Source organism: Battus philenor, unplaced genomic scaffold (assembly GCF_028537555.1).
Source record: "Battus philenor isolate CCGP_79_NKW_IND1 unplaced genomic scaffold, ilBatPhil1.0.hap1 SCAF_20, whole genome shotgun sequence".
In the NCBI taxonomy this organism is placed as follows: Eukaryota; Metazoa; Arthropoda; class Insecta; order Lepidoptera; family Papilionidae; genus Battus; species Battus philenor.
Genome location: NW_027181683.1, coordinates 1397912 through 1418708, shown reverse-complemented (window position 1 = coordinate 1418708; position 20797 = coordinate 1397912). Strand labels below are relative to the sequence as shown.

The 20797-nt window shown below is 36.8% G+C and overlaps 1 protein-coding gene across 1 annotated transcript in view; it reads left to right on the top strand.

The window, feature by feature from the left end:
- Positions 1 to 19735, top strand: part of Glys (glycogen [starch] synthase) — a 38822-nt gene extending 19087 nt beyond the window's left edge. Inside the window, exons 5-18 of the mRNA XM_068765840.1 lie at positions 681 to 872; positions 1649 to 1743; positions 2770 to 2872; positions 3392 to 3500; positions 4565 to 4718; positions 5977 to 6097; positions 8240 to 8406; positions 8857 to 8971; positions 11328 to 11405; positions 12855 to 13029; positions 14499 to 14628; positions 16003 to 16084; positions 16967 to 17099; positions 18867 to 19735. Coding sequence (XP_068621941.1) covers positions 681 to 872; positions 1649 to 1743; positions 2770 to 2872; positions 3392 to 3500; positions 4565 to 4718; positions 5977 to 6097; positions 8240 to 8406; positions 8857 to 8971; positions 11328 to 11405; positions 12855 to 13029; positions 14499 to 14628; positions 16003 to 16084; positions 16967 to 17099; positions 18867 to 18964 — 1752 coding nt within the window. The 3' untranslated portion in view covers positions 18965 to 19735. The remainder of the gene's footprint in view (positions 1 to 680; positions 873 to 1648; positions 1744 to 2769; positions 2873 to 3391; positions 3501 to 4564; positions 4719 to 5976; positions 6098 to 8239; positions 8407 to 8856; positions 8972 to 11327; positions 11406 to 12854; positions 13030 to 14498; positions 14629 to 16002; positions 16085 to 16966; positions 17100 to 18866) is intronic.
- Positions 19736 to 20797: the final 1062 nt, after the last annotated feature.

Below are 20797 nucleotides of genomic sequence, written 5' to 3'. Positions count from 1 at the left end.
AAGTCTGTGATTTTACTACAGAAATTTTGAGTGCGCCGCGGAACTGGACCTTATCATGTATACCTTCTCCGAGGAGAAGATGCATGTTTCTCCAGAATTTTATGTTCACTATTTTTCCAAAGCATCTTTCTTAACCATGTGATAACAGTAAGTCCTGATGCAGTTGGAGTTCAGATCTTCCAGTTTTGTTTTCATGAGAGAGACCTGGTCGCCTGTTATTTCATGGCCAGTAACCAATTACATACATGGTTCCAGGTCAATTCAGGTTGCTAGACATCATCCCCGTTTCTCTAAAGAACGAGTAGGAGGTCCCTGACGCAGAATTTAACTTAAGAAAGCGACATTACTTTTCGGTCCCCCTAATATATATGTATGGATTTATATAGGATTACTTTAGATCACAAAAAAGCTTCCGGAGGATGTGCAGCAGCGTCTCCTGCGTACCATAATACCACACTGCGGTCGCCAATTTGCTTGTCAAACGTGGTGATTATGGTATATCTCTCCATAGATGTCTTTGGGGGAGATCTATTGCAGTGCATAAATATGTTTCATTGTATGTTTGTTGTAATGCAACATTAATTATTTTTATTAGACCACCACATGCACCATATGCCAGTATAAAGTCAATTGGGAAGTTAGTAAAAAAAATATTTATTACGTAATCACTTTTATTCCAGCTTCACACAGGAACCTGGTTGGTAGATGGCAACCCTCAGATCATATTATTCGATATCGGTTCCGGGGCGTGGCAGATGGACAGCTACAAGCAGGAGCTTTGGGATACCTGCAGCCTCGGTATCCCACACCTGGACGTGGAGGCAAACGACGCTATCATCCTGGGCTTTATGGTCGCAACTTTCATAACTGAAGTAAGTTTCTTAATATATCATCATCATAGCTGGAGTACGATCAGCTACTGAACATATGCCCATAGATTTCCATTAAGGCTGGTTGAAAGCAGTCTGCGTCCAATTTATTCCAACAACCTGAAGAAATAAAGAATTAGAACCTAAGTATTGAAATGTGATAGCAAGATAAAGCATGGACAAGAAAGACAGATAATATGAGGGAAGAAAGATGAAGAAAGAAAGATAATTTGATGAATAAAAGAGGAGAAAGGAACTAGACTCTATTTACTCACAACAGGGAAAGAACGGTTGTTGAAAAGGTTATTGTCCACCTTGCGGGTTGACGTCTTACACTACATTTGTCCATCCGTGGACTATACTTTAGAATCATATTATGTATGTATGTAAAATTTTATGTATATAAATGTATGATTAATACCAATGTACACAAGAAGAGTTATATATATTTAATAGAATCAGGCGTTACTTTACGGAAGTCCATCCTAAGGAAGAAAAGGACCAATATTTAGCCACTACCGCACATGCAGTGGTAGTCGTGCAACAAAGTACACCGCCCGCCAGCCCGCTGATAAATGCGCATGCGGCGAACAATGCGAATTACACAACTGCCATCGTCAAATCACTCAACACGTGGTTCACCCCTCCACGGGACATCCTCAAGAGCTATGCTACACCGATTAGTGCCAAACACAGAGTGATATATAAACATACTTTATTATTCACTGTATCCATAACAGATTTTTAATTTCAATTGAATATGTGTGTATCTCTTACAGTTTAGAAAAGCAGCCGAAACATACAGTGACACACCCCCTCGGGTCGTGGCGCATTTTCACGAATGGCAAGCAGGCATTGGACTTATTGTGCTTAGGTAAGCCAAGGAGCTTCTTTTTTTTTTGTTTCGGTGGGGGAAATTTTCCGGTTGATGCCGTCTCTGGTGGGAGGACAGGGGTATGTGGGATTCCTACCCACTGAACCCCCCCCCCGCCCCGGTGGTCGCCCTCTGCACTATACGGGGGATCCCAGTATCTCCCGGTCAGGGATCGCCACGCGGTCTTCCCTCGCGCCGTGCTATATTTTCAATAGCCCGTCCCGGGGTATACGTGTATACGCTACCCCCGAAACCCTCGTGGTGCTGTCACGATGGTTCGAGACCACGTCGAACCATCGTCCGCCTCCGAGTCGCCGAAGCTAGTGGGAGTTTAGGGCCCCCACCCTAAATTCCCTCGACTCCGAAGGCCCCGTTTATGGTAGAGGAGCACCATTCACCGGAGGGCCGTCGCGAGGCGCGTCCGTGCGCTGACGGCGTCGTCTCCGAGCGGGATCTGTCCTCTGCCGATCCCGTTTGGCCGCCTCCTTCTGGACCACGACGGTCTCACAGAAAGAGGCCACGGCCCTCCACGCCGATGACCCGCTCAGCATCGCCGACACGACTGCTGGCAAGGAAAGGTCCTGTCCGATCTCATCTCCGACTGCCACGCCGGGCAGTCCGCGAGCGTGTGCGAGGCGGAATCCTGGGCGGCCCCACCGCAGTGGAAGCCAAGAAGCTTCTTGAATAACTTTGCCAGGTCTAAGGTCAGAGGAGATATGCAAAAGAAGATCACTGACGTGGCACGAAGAATTGCTCGTGTGAAGGTAGTGGTCGAGGAAAATTGCTCGTACAACTATTGGGGCAGAAAGACTTTCGAGCGGTGACCAAGAGACAGGAGATGCATGCGTTGGCCGCACACTAGGAGGACTACCGACTTAGCCAAGGTCACAGGAGGTCACTGGACGCGGGCAGCGCTGAACTGGTTCTATTGGTAATCAATAAGGGTGGTCTATGCCCAGAGTGGGCGGTTGAAATGATAATGACGATGATGACTGTAAGACTAATAATTGTGTAAACTTGTTTCAGAGTTCGGCATGTCGATGTCGCAACCGTATTCACAACTCACGCCACGCTTCTGGGCAGATATTTGTGCGCTGGCAACACAGATTTCTATAATAATTTAGATAAGGTATACATTTTTTTTAAATATTAACAAAATTTTTAGTTTGTAATTAAATGCAGCGATTTATATCTATTCTAGACGAGAAATATCAAGTCTCTGATTGTCGTCTAATTTCTCTCATTTTTATGTCTACATTTTTATTTTTCACTCTTTCTCTTTCATGCTTATGTGCCTTTTATCTCCTTTCCTCTTTCTATATCTATCCCTCTCTTTCTAGTTCTTCCCATCTCTTTCTCTCCAGTCACTCTTTCTCACTCTCTTAAAGTACATAGAAAGGAAACCGCAATCAAATTGGTGTACTGTGAGGTTAAATATATTTTTAGCTTCTACCATGATGTTTTTGTCTATGATTTATTTTAACGCGATCGAAATAAAGTAGTTATTTTGAAAAGGCTAGCTAGCTAGATAACTCTGCAAGAAAGAGACAAACATACAAGGTCCCATAAACTCCTTCATCGAAGCTAACAGCAATTGTTTTTCCTTATCTTAAATAGAAGCTAATGTTAATCGTACGTCTTGCTCTAGTTCTCGGTGGACGAGGAGGCTGGAAAGAGACAGATATACCACAGGTATTGCATGGAGAGAGCCGCTGCTCATATGGCGCATATCTTCACTACTGTCTCCGATATCACAGGTATAGCTTCATCACCATTAGCCTAAAGTGGTAAAAAGGTGGTCATCTCAAACTACTATATTCCATCTTATTATATCGTAATAACTATTTAACTAGATAAAAACTCTAAGAGCACGGACGTAGCTTAAAGAATTGCTCGTCAGGAGTTGCACATCGCTCATGAGATCGATGGCCGCCGAGACCGAAAGGTCCTCGATTGGCGACCACAAGCCGGTAGACGCGGCGTGGGTAAGCGCCCACTTGGTGGGCTGATGACATGGTTATAGTCGCTGGAAGTCGCTTGATGCCGGCAGCACAGGAACTGTAATCGTGGCGATCTTTGGATGGGGCCTATGCTATACAGTTGGCATCCATCTGCTTAAAAAGAAGAAGAAAAAGAAACTCCCTAGCAATTCGAGATCACGGCCTGAAGTACCAAATCCCAGTTGAGACTACGAAGGGTTGACAATACTGTAGTCTACTCGTGGCCATTGGTGCTACCCATATGTATCTTACACGTGGTCATTTACGATGGGCCTTATTAAAAGGCTCAAGGTCAACCAAAGAGAGATGGAGAGAACTTCGCACTGACCTTTACTGCAAGATCAGGGCAGGACCAAGGTCACGGACGAAGAATGGCTCGTCTGTGTATGTGTGGAGACCAAGAGTTGGTAGACGAGGTCTAGGTAGGTTCCTCTCTAGCGTCGACGACATAGTCAAGTTCGCGGGAAGTCATTGTGGTGATCTAAGTTAGGGACCTTGCACTAGGCGATTATATTTTGACTTGATGATCGCTGTGCCGCGCCTAAGGAAAGCGGGGCGGAGTGGGGGGAAATACCATGAGTGCTGCCACTAGCCACGACAGGATACTGATGGAATGGAACGGCTGATACTCTCCCATATCTCGTCGCAATCATATCTAATTATTGAAATAAATTATTTAATATTTCGGAGCGCGAACTTTATACAGGATGATTGTAAAAAAGTGTAAAAACTAAAGCTTTTTGCTCACGCATGTACTAAATATTCATCGCATTAAATTTTTACATCTCCAACCAGTTACCATAAAATAACAATATCACCAGGATACGAAGCGGAACATCTCCTCAAGCGGAAACCGGATATCATCACCCCCAACGGGCTGAACGTAAAGAAGTTCTCCGCGCTCCACGAGTTCCAAAACCTGCACGCTCTCGCCAAGGAGAAGATCCACGAGTTCGCTCGTGGTCATTTTTATGGGTCAGTTTGCGTTGATTTTTAACTATTCTTAAAAAGTGGGGGTAATAAGGGGATATGTTACTTTACTACCAATTGTTTTTTTTTAAATATATTAGGTCGGGAAAAGGCTTTGTGTAATGTAAAATATATGTGTAAAATTTGTATTAAAATCTCTTTAGCTGTATATTTGTATGTGGCTGGTTTTGATGATGTAAAAAGGTTACATTTTTGGAAAGGAAAATTAGTGTATACATCTGTGGTTACGAATTTCTATATAATATTGTGTTTCAATGCTTTATTCTGAATATATATATTTCGATGTATATATATATTTATAAAAATATTTAGCTAAAGGATTTAGAATGGGAAATCGAAAAAAATTTTTAAATACTTAAATTTTACTAACACTATATTATTGTTATAGAAAGTCGTTGTATGCCTTCAAACCAGACCAGTCCAGTTATGGATTTTCTACGGCTGGATTGATGATAGGGTCCAACAGTCTACTGCGAGGCGTAGACCTCCTCCAAAGGTCCTCAACATGACCAGTGCACCGCCTGCATCCAGCGACTTCCGTGGTCTTAAATATGTCGTCGCTCAACCTAGAGGGTTGCTTCCCACAACTGCTATTCCTCGAGCCTCATTGTTGATCTTGGTGTTTTGGTGAATCACGGACTATTACTCTCTCCATCGCTTCCTGGTTGACCTTGAGTCGTATAATTCCACCGTAAGCAACACATCTTGGATATATATTTCATCACCGGAACATATACAGGTTAAATATCTTTCTAGAAGATGTTATTTACTTATTTATTTACTTTATAGGAGATAGACAGTAACAAAAGGCAGTAAGAAAGTACAAACTTAGAAGCTTAGAAATATAAAATTAAATACAGTTGTTACTTTATAACTATCTCACTGAGAACACATAGTGATTTAAAGTCAAACAATGAAAAAACAAATATAAATAAAAACATTACTAGACAGGGAAAGACTACGGTTTATACATCTATATTATGTTTGTTTATATATTTATATTATGATTTAAATTGCCTTGTATGTACTCAGTAATTTGTAACGAAATTGTTTTTTAAAAGATACTAGAGAGCACGAGAATATATCAATATCACTAACATATGAATTGTGGAGGTCACACATTTTGTATAAGGGTGCAAAAATGTTTATAAATATAATATGATAATTTGAGAAGATGTTTCGTGGCGTCCCTGAACGCAGTCCGTCTATCAATCGTCTATTATATAAATATATATATTTTCAGGCATTTTAATTTCGACCTGGATAAGACGCTGTACTTCTTCATAGCTGGTCGTTATGAGTTCGGCAACAAGGGAGCTGATATATTCATCGAAGCATTGGCGCGTCTCAACCATTACTTGAAGGTAGAGTATATTTTTTAAATGGCCCTCGTTATTTGGGGGCCTTTCGTTCCCCCTTTTCTACACCAATACCTCACGTCGTGGTTACGTTCCAAAAAAACACGACGTAAATTGAAAGGCTGCAAAGTGAATTAAGATTTTCTATAGCAAACCATGTAAATATCGAAGAGGGGTTCCAGGGCTAAGAAAATACTACTTTTTAAAAAGAAAATTGAACAAAGTAAACATTTAAAAAACAAAAATAATATAACTCTGCCAATAAATAAATTGGAAAAATATATACCTTTTTTGTAACCAGAAACAACACGTTAAAATTTAATTAAATTTATTATTATCCTTTCAAAAAAGCACAACACACAACATTACAACACACTACGTAATTGAAACTGAACTCTAAAATTAGCAAAACAAAGTGGAAATAAAACTGCATAAAATTGCGTTGATTTTTAGTTCGAAAGGGAATCCCCGAGTTTTGATGGCATGGCGCAATTAGAAACAAAAGTGTTGCCATCTTTTAGAAAAAATTTTTTTTTAAAAAAAAATAAAGATTCGAACCCAAAACAACGCAACCTCGAAAATCTGACGACGCACAGTGAAAATTAGTACTAATTAAGCAGCGACGCAACTTCGAAAAAAACGTAAAACGAAACGACGATAAGCGAGGTATTGGTGTAGTTTCATAATAATATACAAAAGAGTACAATGGATGGTCTTATCACACATAACAACCATAGTATAGAAAAGGTAGAAGTACAAATAATGGGTAATTAGTTTATTTATTTATTTATTTAACAGTTTATTGTACACAATAAAAACACTAAAGTAACAATACAAATATAACTGACACAACAGGCACTACTTATTTCTAACCAGAAATTTCTTCCAATAGGCCTACGGAAGTAGATTCATAAAAAGTAAGGCAGACACAACGTGCACAATAATTAAATTGCAATATTTACAATAGATACGACTTTTGACCATAATTACATACTTAACATGAACATAAATGTATACTTACATATTATATACTTACATAAATAAGCATAATAAATAATATATATACATAATATAAGCATAAATACATATATAACATATATAACTAAAAATATTATATATACTAGACAACTAGCGATAAATAGTGCTCTTTGACTCGCTTTTTAAATACAGGTAATGATGGACAATCACGTACTTCGTAGGGGAGAGCGTTCCATAATCTTGCGGCATGGACAGTGAAGGAATAGGAAAAGAAATCATAGTGATGGGTGGGGATGGCCAGTGACGTCCTTACGTTCGAACGACAAGGATTGTCCTGGGCCCGGGAGAAGTGGAAGAGGTTACGGAGATAAGAAGGAGCAGAGGGATTGTATAGGATGTTATAGAGAGTAAAAAGAACATGAGCGTTCCTGCGGTGACGAATTGGAAGCCACTTGAGTTGCGATCGGAACTCAAGTGGCTTCCAATTCGTCACCGCATCGTGTGATAGAAACATATATATATACAAACATACCAACATAAACATGCATACATATGTATATAACACATATACTTATAATAAACAGGGTATCTACTTTGTGTATACGCTAGTTGTAGCACCATGAAAAGGATTCTAGTAAGATTTGCATTATTAAAGAAGATCGATTTATTTTAATTTCTTGTAATAAAGCATTTTTTTTAATAATAATAGAATCCCTGCTATTGGGGACCTCTACTTCCACCCCTATTTAAATGGGAACAGGGTTTTGTATATCTTAATATTTTTTTACTTGAATTGTTATTTTCGTTCTCGTCTTCCATAGTTCACGATATCTTTTTTTCCTCCTTCTATCATTCTACAATTCCATCTTCCTTTCTCAATCATTCCATTCCTTTCGTACATCCTCAAACACTTCAGTTATCTATTTCTATTACAGTATCAAAGTTTTAATTGATTTATTTATATTCTCGTGTACATCAATTTTAACACGGATTTAATTTACATTTTTTTATTTTAATATCAATGAATCTATTTTAATTACTTTATAATGTTTTATCCACCTATGTTTTGTTCCCGTCTCTTGCGTATTGGGACACTTTCCTAAAGAATTTGAGGACGAATTCTGTAACAGAGCATTTGGAATGCGAATTGAAGGTATATTTGATCCGCAGTCGGCGGACTCCGATACGACGGTGATAGCGTTCATGATCTTCCCGGCCAAGACCAACAATTTCAACGTGGAGAGTCTTCGAGGTCACGCGGTGACGAAAGCACTACGAGACACGATCCAGGATATCCAACAGAAGGTCGGCAAGCGGATGTATGACATATGCCTTAGGTAATAGAGTCAATTATTACTCAACATACTATTCATCTTTTTGTTTCAATATATTTATCATTTATTTCCTTTAAACAATATATATATATATCTAATATCGAACTTGAACTCCTCTGAAACGGCTTGACCGATTTTTACCAAATTCTATATGCGTATTCAGTATGTCTGAGAATCGGCTACTATCTATTTTCCATACCCCTAAGTGATAAGGGTGGTCCACCCCTAAATTATATTCATTTATTTTTTAGACAAATTTTTTAGTTTTTATTTTATTATGATACAGCATACAGAAATACATACAACCCTAAATTTTCACCCCTCTACGATCAACCCTTATTTTTTAATTGTTAAAACAACGTTTGCGGGATCAGCTAGTATACAATATAAATTTTTCAATGTTTTATGGAGCGATGAAGTAATTTATATAAAAAATGTAATGTTCATCATCAGAGGTCACCTTCCTGAGGCTTCAGATCTTCTGCATAAGGATGACACAGTCCGCTTGAAAAGATGCATCTATGCGCTGCAGAGAGATGGTCTACCACCCGTCACCACCCACAATGTGGTAGGTAACTTTTATTTTTTTTTATTGCCTTTAACCCTTTCGTTACCAGCCGGCATCCACCATTTGGTGGTTTATCACAGCCAGTGGCGTAGCTAGGGGGTGGCGAGCGGGGCGGCCGCACCAGGCACCACAAGCAGGGGGGGCACCAAAGTTGAAAATATTTTTTTTTGGATTTTTTTTTTTAATAAAAAGAATATCGAATTTTACTATTTTTGTGCTAAAAAAGTTGTTAAATAATATGATCATTAAAAAAGTAAACGGTTACAAATTATAATATACACAGTGTTTAAGCCTTTCATTCGCAAAACACATAGTGTTTTTTAAAAGGGCCCTAAATCACAAAACACATCTGTGTTCATGAAATGTACAAGAACATATATGTGTTCAATATTTAAGGACATAATCCTCTTCCTTAATGTATAAACCACAAAGATGGGTTCATAAAGGGTTCAAAAAATTCTGGAAACACATTTTTGTTTTATACAAAAAGGGTGAGGATCATGTCCCTTTTAAGAAAAAAATTATTTTGATTTCTTTAATATTTTAAAGAAAAATACAAAATTGAGCTTCGGATTTTTTACTATTTTATGGGCAAAAAATCAAAAATTGTACCAAAATGTGAAAAATATGTAAATATATAAATAAAGAATTTAGACTCTTTAGGGGGGGGGGGGGGCTCCAAGCCCCAATCTGCCCCAGGCCATATACCATAGCTACGCCACTGATCACAGCTAAATTAATTACTAAGAATTATCCTAACTTATATTTTTAATTAACATGTCATTAAAATCTTTTAATGTCTAACACAAATGAGAAAATTCGAACATCACCTTACCGATATGAAATGTGCGCCGGAGTTAGACGGCATCCACCTTGTAATGTGGGCTTATGTGTAGATCCGTGTTATAAGATTTATCACAGCCAAATAAATTACTAACAATTATCCTAACTTCTATTTTTAATTAATATACCAGTAAAATATTTAAATATGTAACGCAAATGAGAAAATTCGAACATCAGCTTACCGCCATGCAACGTGGCACTTTGCGGCGCACATGCCCGGTTCAGTAGCGTCACTTTGGCGAAACGGACTGCGGTAAGGAAAGGGTTAAGAGGCATAGATAGTACTGTTCTTTCTTAACACTTGCATGATACCTTGCCCCTAGGCTTTTTCAGATTCATGGGAATTTAGTTCGTTAAACTGAAGGGTCAACGAATTTAACATAAGGAAACTATTTAATAGTAAAACAGTATAGATAAGTAGGTACCAAATAAACTGCACAAATAACTAGTCAATTAAAATAGGAAAAATAAACTAAAAATAGAATAAGAACAAAGTAGTATTGTATTAAAAAAGTCAAACCCAAAAATAAGAAAACTGTGATATAAAAAAATAGGATAAGTAATAAAATAAAGAATAAATGTACCTAGCCACCTAAGAGTAATAAAATGACGGAAGGAACGCGATGAAAGCAAGAAGGAATCAAAGAACAAAATGAAAGATATTGTGCCAAAAAAAGGTATGAACAAAAGAAATCGAGAAGAATGAAAGTGAGTGAAGATTAAAGATAAAAATTTGAAAAACTTATTTGTAAACAAAGACCCTGATCCCAACAAATTAGGGGTACGAGAGGCCTCCAATAGCGGGGGCCATAAAAAAAAAACTTTTAATTTGCCATATTTTTTATAGTCGACTAATCCGCTTTTGATCACCAACTCGCCTTTGGATGATATGGTCGAAGATGGAGTACGTTCGTCCTTGAAGAGGTCCGGGTTATATTTCTCAAGTTGAGTTTAGTGTATAATGACTCTGTGATCGAAGGCTAGATGCAGGTCCTGCCTCGGATCGTCCTCGCTGTGCCCTCGTCAAGGCAGAGGGTGGAGGGGGGGGGGCGTAACGTTATATTAGTATTTATACATACTATTCTCCATTTACGTTAATTTTTATTAAGCGTACGTCAAGAGAAGAATGGAGAAGAGAAGATAGAAGAGTCCAATAAGATAGTAAGAAGAATCAAATAGCGCCAGAGGATTTAAATGCTGAATTTTATTCACCATTTGAATATCACGCCTTCAAATCGACATGTATGGGTTATAACGAGATGGATCTTTAGATTGAAGTAATCAGGGTCCTAAATGAGTTCTGATTTTAGAGGTCATAAAAATCTTATTGAATTATTCCTGTAACCACTTTTCTTGGTACAATATTTAAAGATTGTCCCGAATTATGTAAACGTCTTTTGCATGATTTTAATTACATTTTTTTTGAGGAACTAAATGAAACTTTGGTGTTTTCCATCCCCAACTAAACATCTTCCGAAGGTTATCGGAAGTCTATAATGTTTATTCTTTCCAGGTCGACGACTGGAGCGACCCCGTCTTGAACTCTATACGCAGGTGTCAAATGTTCAACACTGTTAATGATAAAGTAAAGGTATGTCATTAAATATACTATTTAATGTTACTATTGCTAGTAAGTCGTGCAACAAAGTGCACCGCCCGCCAGCCCGCTGATAAATGCGCATGCGGCAAACAATGCGAATCACACAACCGCCACCGTTAAATCACTCAACATGTGTTTCACCCCTCCACGGGGCTTCTTCAGGAGTTATGTTACACCGATTAGTGCCAAACACAGAGCACGACTACCACTGCATGTGCGGAAGTGGCTAAATATTGGTCCATTTCTTACTTAGGATGTACTTCTGCAAGGTAACGCCTGATTACATTAGATTACTATTGCAAGTCAAAACCTTTTGTCTGATATAGACTACGGGATTTCCCCTTATAACACGGTACTTTTATAGCGCGGTAGTATTGCATATAAAAAGTGTTTACCTATGTAGCACGTGAATCCAGATTTTTATTTATGTGGAATGTCAGTCATATGTTACTTAGGCATGTTACATAGACATAGACAATCTTCATATATCTCCAATGGTTGGAAGCGGCCTTCGTTAAGGGTCTTCTAAACTTAACTTAGTCACTTGTGAGTGGTTGTCCTACGCTGGGCTTAGACCCAACGTCCATCTGTTCTGTTTGACTGCCCAGTGTCGCTTCAATTATGCTTATGTCCAATATTAATAAAATATACAAGTGATTTGTTAAACTGAGCAACTTGAAAAGTGGTAGTCCAGCGGTAGAGGACTGAATTTGCGATCTCAGGTTGCGGGTCGATTCCCGTATTACAATGTTATATAATTCTGACTGTACATATATAAGTTTCCAGAGGATGGGCAGCAGCGTCCTCTGTGTACCATAATAGCACGTGATCGCCAACTTGTCCCATAGATATCTTGGGGGGGAGGGGGCTAAGCTTTGTAGTAGGCGTCTATGGGTTAAACCAGTGATTCCCAAAGTGGTCTATATCGACCCCTAGGGGTCTATGACAACCTGCAAGGGGTCTATGTCAGCGAAAAAAAATTTGGGGGTCCATGTAATGAAAATAGGGGTCCACAGACTGGACATCATTAGCCGAGGAGATTTAAGATTAACCCTTATAAAATTGACCCGAAATGTTGATAATTTATTATTGAAGCATTAGGTTCATTCTTCTCACTAAAAACATTGACTTATTGCTTATGTTATTTTATTTGTAGTTTATTTAATGTTACGTATATTTTACATGACAGATACAAAATTTTATTTTGAGTAGTTTTAATTTAAATTCAATTAATAAATACATAAATTAACATGTGTTTTACTTTAAGTTTTTAACACTAAACTTCACTACGGTTAGAAATTTACAGGAAATCAATATCAGGTAAGTAGGGGGTCTACCCAACACGGAAAAACATGGCAAGGGGTCTACGACACAAAAATGTTTAGGGAACTCTGGGTTAAACGAAGACGATGCTTAACCAGCTAATAAATACTTGTTCAGGTGATCTTCCATCCAGAATTCCTTACATCCACCAATCCACTCTTCGGGCTGGAGTATGAAGAGTTCGTTCGCGGCTGCCACCTGGGCGTGTTTCCCTCGTACTACGAGCCTTGGGGCTACACACCCGCTGAATGCACGGTGATGGGTATACCAAGCATCACCACCAATTTGTCCGGTTAGTACATAAAAAGAATAATTTTACGTTTTGTCATTGTGTCAATCTAATATATAAAATTCTTGTGTCACGGTGTTCGAACTTGAACTCCTCTGAAACGGCTTGACCGATTTTTACCAAATTTTACATGCGTATTCAGTATGTCTGAGAATCGGCTACTATCTATTTTCCATACCCCTAAGTGATAAGGGTGGTCCACCCCTATTCGTTCTTGTTCTTTGTCCCCGACAGTTTCCTTTGCTTCGAATATTTGAACGGTTGTAATATAAATATTGCTTATAGATATGATATAGTGTAATAGTTTTCACAGCAGTATGTCTAAATAATGGTCAAGGAGACGGGACGTTGCCGGATGCTGGCGGCGCAAGATGAGTCATCGTGGCTATCTTTGGTGGAAGTCATGATGATGATCATGTCCAGGTTACTTGTCTGATCTGATGCTGCAAGTAGTGATAAAATTTAATACTTAATAAAAGGCCTTCATGAACAATCTATAAACTAGCGAATCTCTTAGAGAGTTATAAGAGACAAATGAAGACTTGGCGCTTTTGAGGTATAAAACATCCTTCAAATGGTTCGGTCTGAGCCAAATAGTATTCAAACTTTTTACAACCAGACGCTTGGCAAATGTAATACCAGTGATTCCCAAAGTGGTCTATATCGACCCCTAGGGGTCTATGACAACCTGCAAGGGGTCTACGTCAGCGAAAAAAAAATTGGGGGTCCATGAAATGAAAATGGGGGTCCACGATAGTGGATCTCAACACATACACTGATAGTACCCATTTACTAACATCATACTATCTTATAATATCAAAACATTTACTATTTATTTATTATTTATAAAAGTACCTATGAAGTAAAAAAAAATATTTTATTTATAATACTTATGTTATTTTATTTATAGTTTATTTTATGTTTATGTAATGTTACGTATATTTTACATAACAGATACAAAATTTTATTTTGAGTAGTTTTAATTTAAATTTAATTAATAAATGTATAAATTAACATGTGTTTTTACTTTAAGCTTTTAACACTAAACTTCACTACAGTTTGAAATTTACAGGAATTCAATATCAGGTAAGTTTGGGGTCTACCCAACACGTAAAAACATGGCAGGGGGTCTACGACACAAAAAAGTTTGGGTAACTCTGTTATAGACAGTCTTACCAACCTTGAAAATATTATCTGTCTTCCTATTGCCCCAGAGTTTTGACAATTTCATCCTACTTCTTGATCACAGTGTATGATTTATAAAAAAGCTTGAGATTTAATTGCTGTACCGTATTAAGGATATCATAAAAGTGATCACAATGAAATCCGTTTGAATTTTTTATGGGCATCTCAGACCAGGTCAGAACCCTCATAGGTTTAAGGATGCCATTAAAGGGCAGGTCATTCTGATCATAGTTTCTATGAAATTGATTTCTTCTATGGTATTCGTTATTATATATGTTTGTGTCCAGGTTTCGGATGCTTTATGCAAGAGCACATCGCTGATCCAATGTCCTACGGCATCTACGTCGTGGACCGGCGGTATATTTCACTGGAAGGCTCCGTTCAGCAGCTTGCCCAATACATGTTCGATTTCACAAAGTTAGTAAGCGATACCTTTATTCATATATGCACTAGTTTTAATATAGACAATGATTGGTTGTAGAAGTAAAAGGTGATGAAAGTTTGTACAGTACCCAGCGATAAATATTGGGCATCGACCTTTGGAAAGAGACAATCGGCTAACTTCGGCTTTGTAGTGTTATTTCTGTCGCACGAAATAGGAATAGTCCGGTATCTATTAGGAGCTGTTACAACAAGTATTATTTGTTTCTTTTGATAATTATTTTTATTCTTTGTCTCAGTTTAACGATAGGTATAATGATGTTTATTATGTACAGTTGTAATTTTTTCTAAATAATTAAATGCGTAAATATAAAAAAAAAGTGGCACACTACCTATGTGTCGTTTTGTCAGTCGTGCGACAGAGATAACACTCTACGAAGCTAAAATTAGCTGATATGTAAGCTTCACAACTAGCGCTAGTATCAAAGAAGAAGGGAGACGCGGGGGGGGGGGTATTGGGAGAGATATGAAACTACCAAAGGCTCGCCGGCACTGCTGCCGCTGAGAAGAATGCGTAAGGTCGAGAGTCTATTTCGCACAGCTGCCTATCTGTCGGCGGCCTTCCGGTAAAATAGCAATATGGTGGCCTGAGCCGAGGATTCCACGGGTGCCTTCGAGCTTCGCTACTTTAAGAGATCTTGGGCTATAAATCGGCAATACAAATAAATAACTTAGGCTGTAATAAAATAAGAATAGAGTGTGATACATTGTTATGGGTTGACCTAGATTATGATAATTATTATAAGGAGAATAAAATGTAAAATAGTGTAAATAAATAAACCAATGTGATAATTCTGTGATATTTTAGGAACGAAGCGTAGGAAGTGAGTCGATGAATGAACGGAAATTAGTATGGAAAAGAATGAAAAAGAGTAAAAAAAAATCGTAAAATGGAAGAAGAGAAAAGATAGATCTTAAGAAGAATGACAGAAGAACATAAGAATAAAAAAGGATGTGAAAAAAATTAAATAGATAGGGGTACGAGACCCCAATAGCGAGGACCATATAAAAACACTTTGATAATTGAGGGGAGGATGTAAGACAATGTAAAGAAGGAAATTTACATTGGAATGAATGAAAATGTAGATTGTGTGATGTATGTTAGAAGAGTGAATGAACGATTTAAATACTGGAAGAGGGCGAAAATAAAAGACATGAAATATTTTTTAAAAATGTAAAACTTCTCTTCCCATAATAAAGTGGGGGTGTACGAGAGATCCCAAAAAAAAAAAAAAAAATATATATATATATTAGTGTTCTAGTATTATAGTCTCTAATTTTAATAACACGTGTTAGGACTTTGAATTGTTTATACAAACAATTATTTAAATTGTTTTTATATCTGCACAGGCTCTCGAGACGACAGCGTATCATTCAGAGAAACAGAACAGAGCGGCTGTCCGACTTGATGGACTGGAGGAACCTTGGCATTGTAAGTTTTTGACGTACAGGACGTTCGGTTATATGTGTAAGATATAAAGGCTTTATCTATTTAGCGAATTGTCGAATACGCAAAGTTTCCAATTTGTGATTTTGGAAACAATTTTTTTAATTTTATTAACTTAAATACGGAATAATTTATATGTATATAGGATTGTGGTGGTGAAATGAGATAAGCGGATGCTATTGAGAAAATTTATTGTTCACACAACCATTATACAAAGGTAGGCGCGTCGGAGCGAGAGTTTATTAGGGCGTGCTTACGTCAATGCGCTAGGGCGCGCATGTTACCGCCGCGGACAGGACAGTCCGACGTAGTGGGACTGTCCGCCATATCACTCCCCCCTAGAGCCCTAGAGGCCCTAGAGGCCATGTCTATAGATCGTGCAGATCGTGTTACACGGGGTCCCTCCTCAGCAACTTTCGGCAAAAACGTATGCGGGTTGTTCTGATGCAGTACGTATCGGTTTGATGCGATCTGTCGAAACCGTACTTTCTTTGCCTTTGATTAAGAGTATGAAAGTTTTATCGTATTTTTATCGATTGGTTGATAAAAGCTTTTAAGGGACATGAATGTTTAACTCTTCTCTGACTTAGCTACCATGTTATTACGCTGCTCGTATTCAGCGATTTCCGGCGACCTGAACTATGTCATGGGTCCACCCTGGAGGGGGGGGGGAGAATATTCATGCCAATATATATCTCAATATTTGACTATTAATGTCTGGTATAAACCATGGTTGCACAGACTTATTAACACTAGGGGCCACTCGAGCAAATCATGAACTGATGGCGGGCCGGCCGCCAGAAGTAGGCGTGGGATTCCCCTGTTCGATGCGCCGCTGACGATGACGTTAATATTATTTTGTTACAGTACTACAGACAGGCGCGTGCGCAGGCACTTAAGATAGTATATCCCGACTACGTTGATCAGATGGACATCGAACTCGGCAAGAGGTTCAACTACCCACGTCCGATCTCGGAACCGCCCAGCCCGACGCACTCCAGTAAGTATTTTATATTTTCAACCCCCCTATAACGCGGTAAAGGTAAATAATAATAATCTTTCTGAGACAAGTGCGATCCCAATCAGTTTGATATATTATCGTAATATATTTATAATACGTATTATACCTTATTTATTATAAGAATATATGCTATACATATGTATGCATGTTTTGTACAGGTTTACAAACACTGCTTTAATGTGCTTCGAATAATTGTTTAATAAAATGTTGGGAAAGTGTTTTGAAAATATATAAAAAAATACATTTTTATTCAACATTGGAACTTTTAACAGAACTCTTATTGATCGTCGACATTTCTCTCTCTCTCTCTCTCTCTATATATATATATATATATATATATATATATAAATATAATCTATTTTACTTTTTACTTTACTTCGCAAGTTGTTATATTTATATAAAAACAGGAAGAAACTCCACAACATCTTTTAATAGAGTTAAACACAGATTTATACATATTAAGATTTACTCATTTTATTTATTTATCTAACTACAGTATGATTAAAGATTGAGATGACTATTAAGTTAGCTTTGTATAGGGTGTTTAGATAACGTGTTGAAGAATTACATAGAAAAATCTTTTAAAATATTAATCGATACAACAGTTCGTCTTACAACAAACCGCCTGACTGCATCATATACGATTGACGTCGAAAAACAGAAGGATACTAAAGACGAAGAGATACAAACGAGCGTGGAACTAGTCGCTGAATTAAGAAGAAGCACCCTGACCTTACAAAAGTCACTAGAACTGCTCCAGATCACCGACGAGGGTGATGATGGCGTAGAAGTAAGCTTCGAGAAACCGTTCACAGAGTCCGAACATGAGAACTATACAACACCTAACGAGAACTTTCTAGAACCATTGAATAAAGCGGTCGAAGAGCAGATCGACGAGCTGATCTCAAAGCTCAGCGACTGCGCAGAGGAGAGGAGAGATGAATAGGTTTATTCTTCTATCAAATACCACAAGAGTGTTGTTGGCTTGAATCACGTTTGAACACTGAGTAAAATTTATTATTTTAAGATTCGTCCCTCATGGACACTTAGCCCATTTGCTGTCAATTAATGTATGGTTAACCCCCCCACTAGATAGACCAACGCCATAATCACCATCATCATCATCATCATCAGCCAAAAGACGCGGCGTGGGTAGGCCTTCCACTGGCGTGGAAATCTTTTGGGTAGGCCTATGCTTTAAAGGAGACTTCTATCAGCTGAAATGATGATATAAATATAAATGATGATACATTCATCAAACGTAACGCCCTATCCAAAAATCAATGGTATAAATAACACAGTAATCCGATTTGTTAAAACGCTTTTTCTTACTATATTATTACATCAGAAACCATTGATTCTAGGATAGATCAAACCAGATAATAATTGACAGCAGATGAGTTATACATTCACCATTTTAAACCTACACCAATCACCCTGTATATGTAAAATGTTTTGTTTACAAGTTGTGTTGTAATTTAGAAAGCACTGTTGGATACGTATGAAAAACATCTAATATTGTGGTGCTGGGTAAGAAAACGGGTAGGAAAGGTACTCGAGTGGTGACCAAGAGCCGAAAGACGTGGCTTGGTTACCTTCCCTCTCCCCCTTCCTCCCCTCCTCCCCTCCCCCCCTCTCCTCTCGCCTCTTTGGGAGAGACCTATGTCATTGGTTCCAACCAGGTCTTAGACAGTCGCTGGATAAAGAAAGAGTAAAGGATGTACATGGTCGTTATTTCTTTTCCAGGAGCAACAACACCAGCTGCCTCTGTCCACGGATCAGACGATGAAGACGAAGTCGACGAGGAGAAGGAATTGGCAGAGTTGAGAATTAGTGATAATTAAGGTAAAGAGATGTATGAATGTCTTTAAAACTCAAAAGACTTAGATGAAAAGTCTTATATACAAATAATTTTATATATCTCTATCCATCCATTCGTTTCTCTATATTCACAAATGTGGTATAATATATATATATGTTAAAATTAAATATAGTAAGTCTGTACGTAATATGCCAATATCTAAAATTCTGTATCAAAATTATATTTTAAAGAAACAAATTTACAATAACCCCTTATAACACGGTTATTTTATATCGAGTTTTCATATTACGCGATTCTAAGTGATCCGTATAGCTGTTGCCTGCCATAAGGGTGGATTTTGCACTTTATATTTCTGTATTGTAAGATTTATAATGATTTATAAGTAATACAAAATATTTTTATAGTTTTATTTTGATAAAGGCATATGTTTCATTCGTTACAGTTAAGGAAATACTTTTACGCGTTATACGGGGTCATATGACAATGCTCATATAACTTCCTTTTTAGATATATTACTCTGAATTAAATTATCGTGTCATAGGAGTGATTATTGTATAAGCAATTTTCAAAAATATTTTATGACGTTTATATAATTCACTCTTTCCATTCGTTCGACTGAATGAATGATAATATTTATTGAAATTTATATATAAGTATAACATTTAGGATATAAAAGAATGGTTGTTTAAGATATATGATATACGATACAATAATAATTTATTTACAAAAATCGTTATATATGTTTCTTCTATAATTATATATATTATACAGTTGAGTCATCTATAATTAGATACCTTATAATTACCTACAGAGAACTCAAATTAATTGAACAATTATAAAATGATAGTAATTTGAAATAATTATTAAGCAATTTATAATTCGAAATCATTTGGCTATATATAGCAGATAATATATAATATATTTGTTATAAAAATAATTTGTTATATATACAAGAATATACTCTGTGTTTAATCATAATTTTATAGAATTTATTGGATATATATATCGCAAAGATTGGTCTCTTTTTCTATGTGATATATCTGTCTTGCCATTTTGAATTACCTATATATTTTCTACAGGGATTTTTTAATACATGCCTATGCATTATTTATTTTATTATATAATAAAGATGAATTATTTTATTATTATTGTGAATTATATCTAATTTTTTATTTTAAAAAATAGAAATGTAATTTTTTGTAATGGCAACTAAAGTTTTAATATGGCAATGATGTAACTCAAAATTTTAAAACAATATATGAGAATTTGAGGTTATTTTTATTAGGTTTTATTTGAAAATATAGTTTTTAATATATATTAATATAGTTATTTAAACATTTATTGCATGTTCATTTTAGTTTTAGGTAAATGCAACTATATTAAAATAATGTATATTATTTGTTTAAAATTTGAAATGTTTTAATTGATCGAATGATAAATTTATTTAAATGGATTGCTTCGATTTTGGACTCTCTTATTTACAATATTGTATTTTTACGCGGTTTTTAAAATTTAATGTAAAATATTTTTGGACCTATAAAAAAGTAAATTAATGGAGAAAAAAAAATTCAATTATATTATATTAATTGATTAATATATATTGAAAGTTCTATTGGCCTTCTATTGTTCCTTGGGTTCCGTAAAAATAATTTTAGGAATCCCTGATTCATGTAATTTTATAATTCAGGTCAGATTTTCCAATATTGCCTGAATAGATAATATATTGCATGATAGATGTATTAAATGAATATTTTTTTTATATTTACTGGCAATCAATCAGGCATATATATATGCAAATGTCACAAGAAATATACAGTTCATGTTTAACTTTTGGAATTTGATGCGATAAATGAAA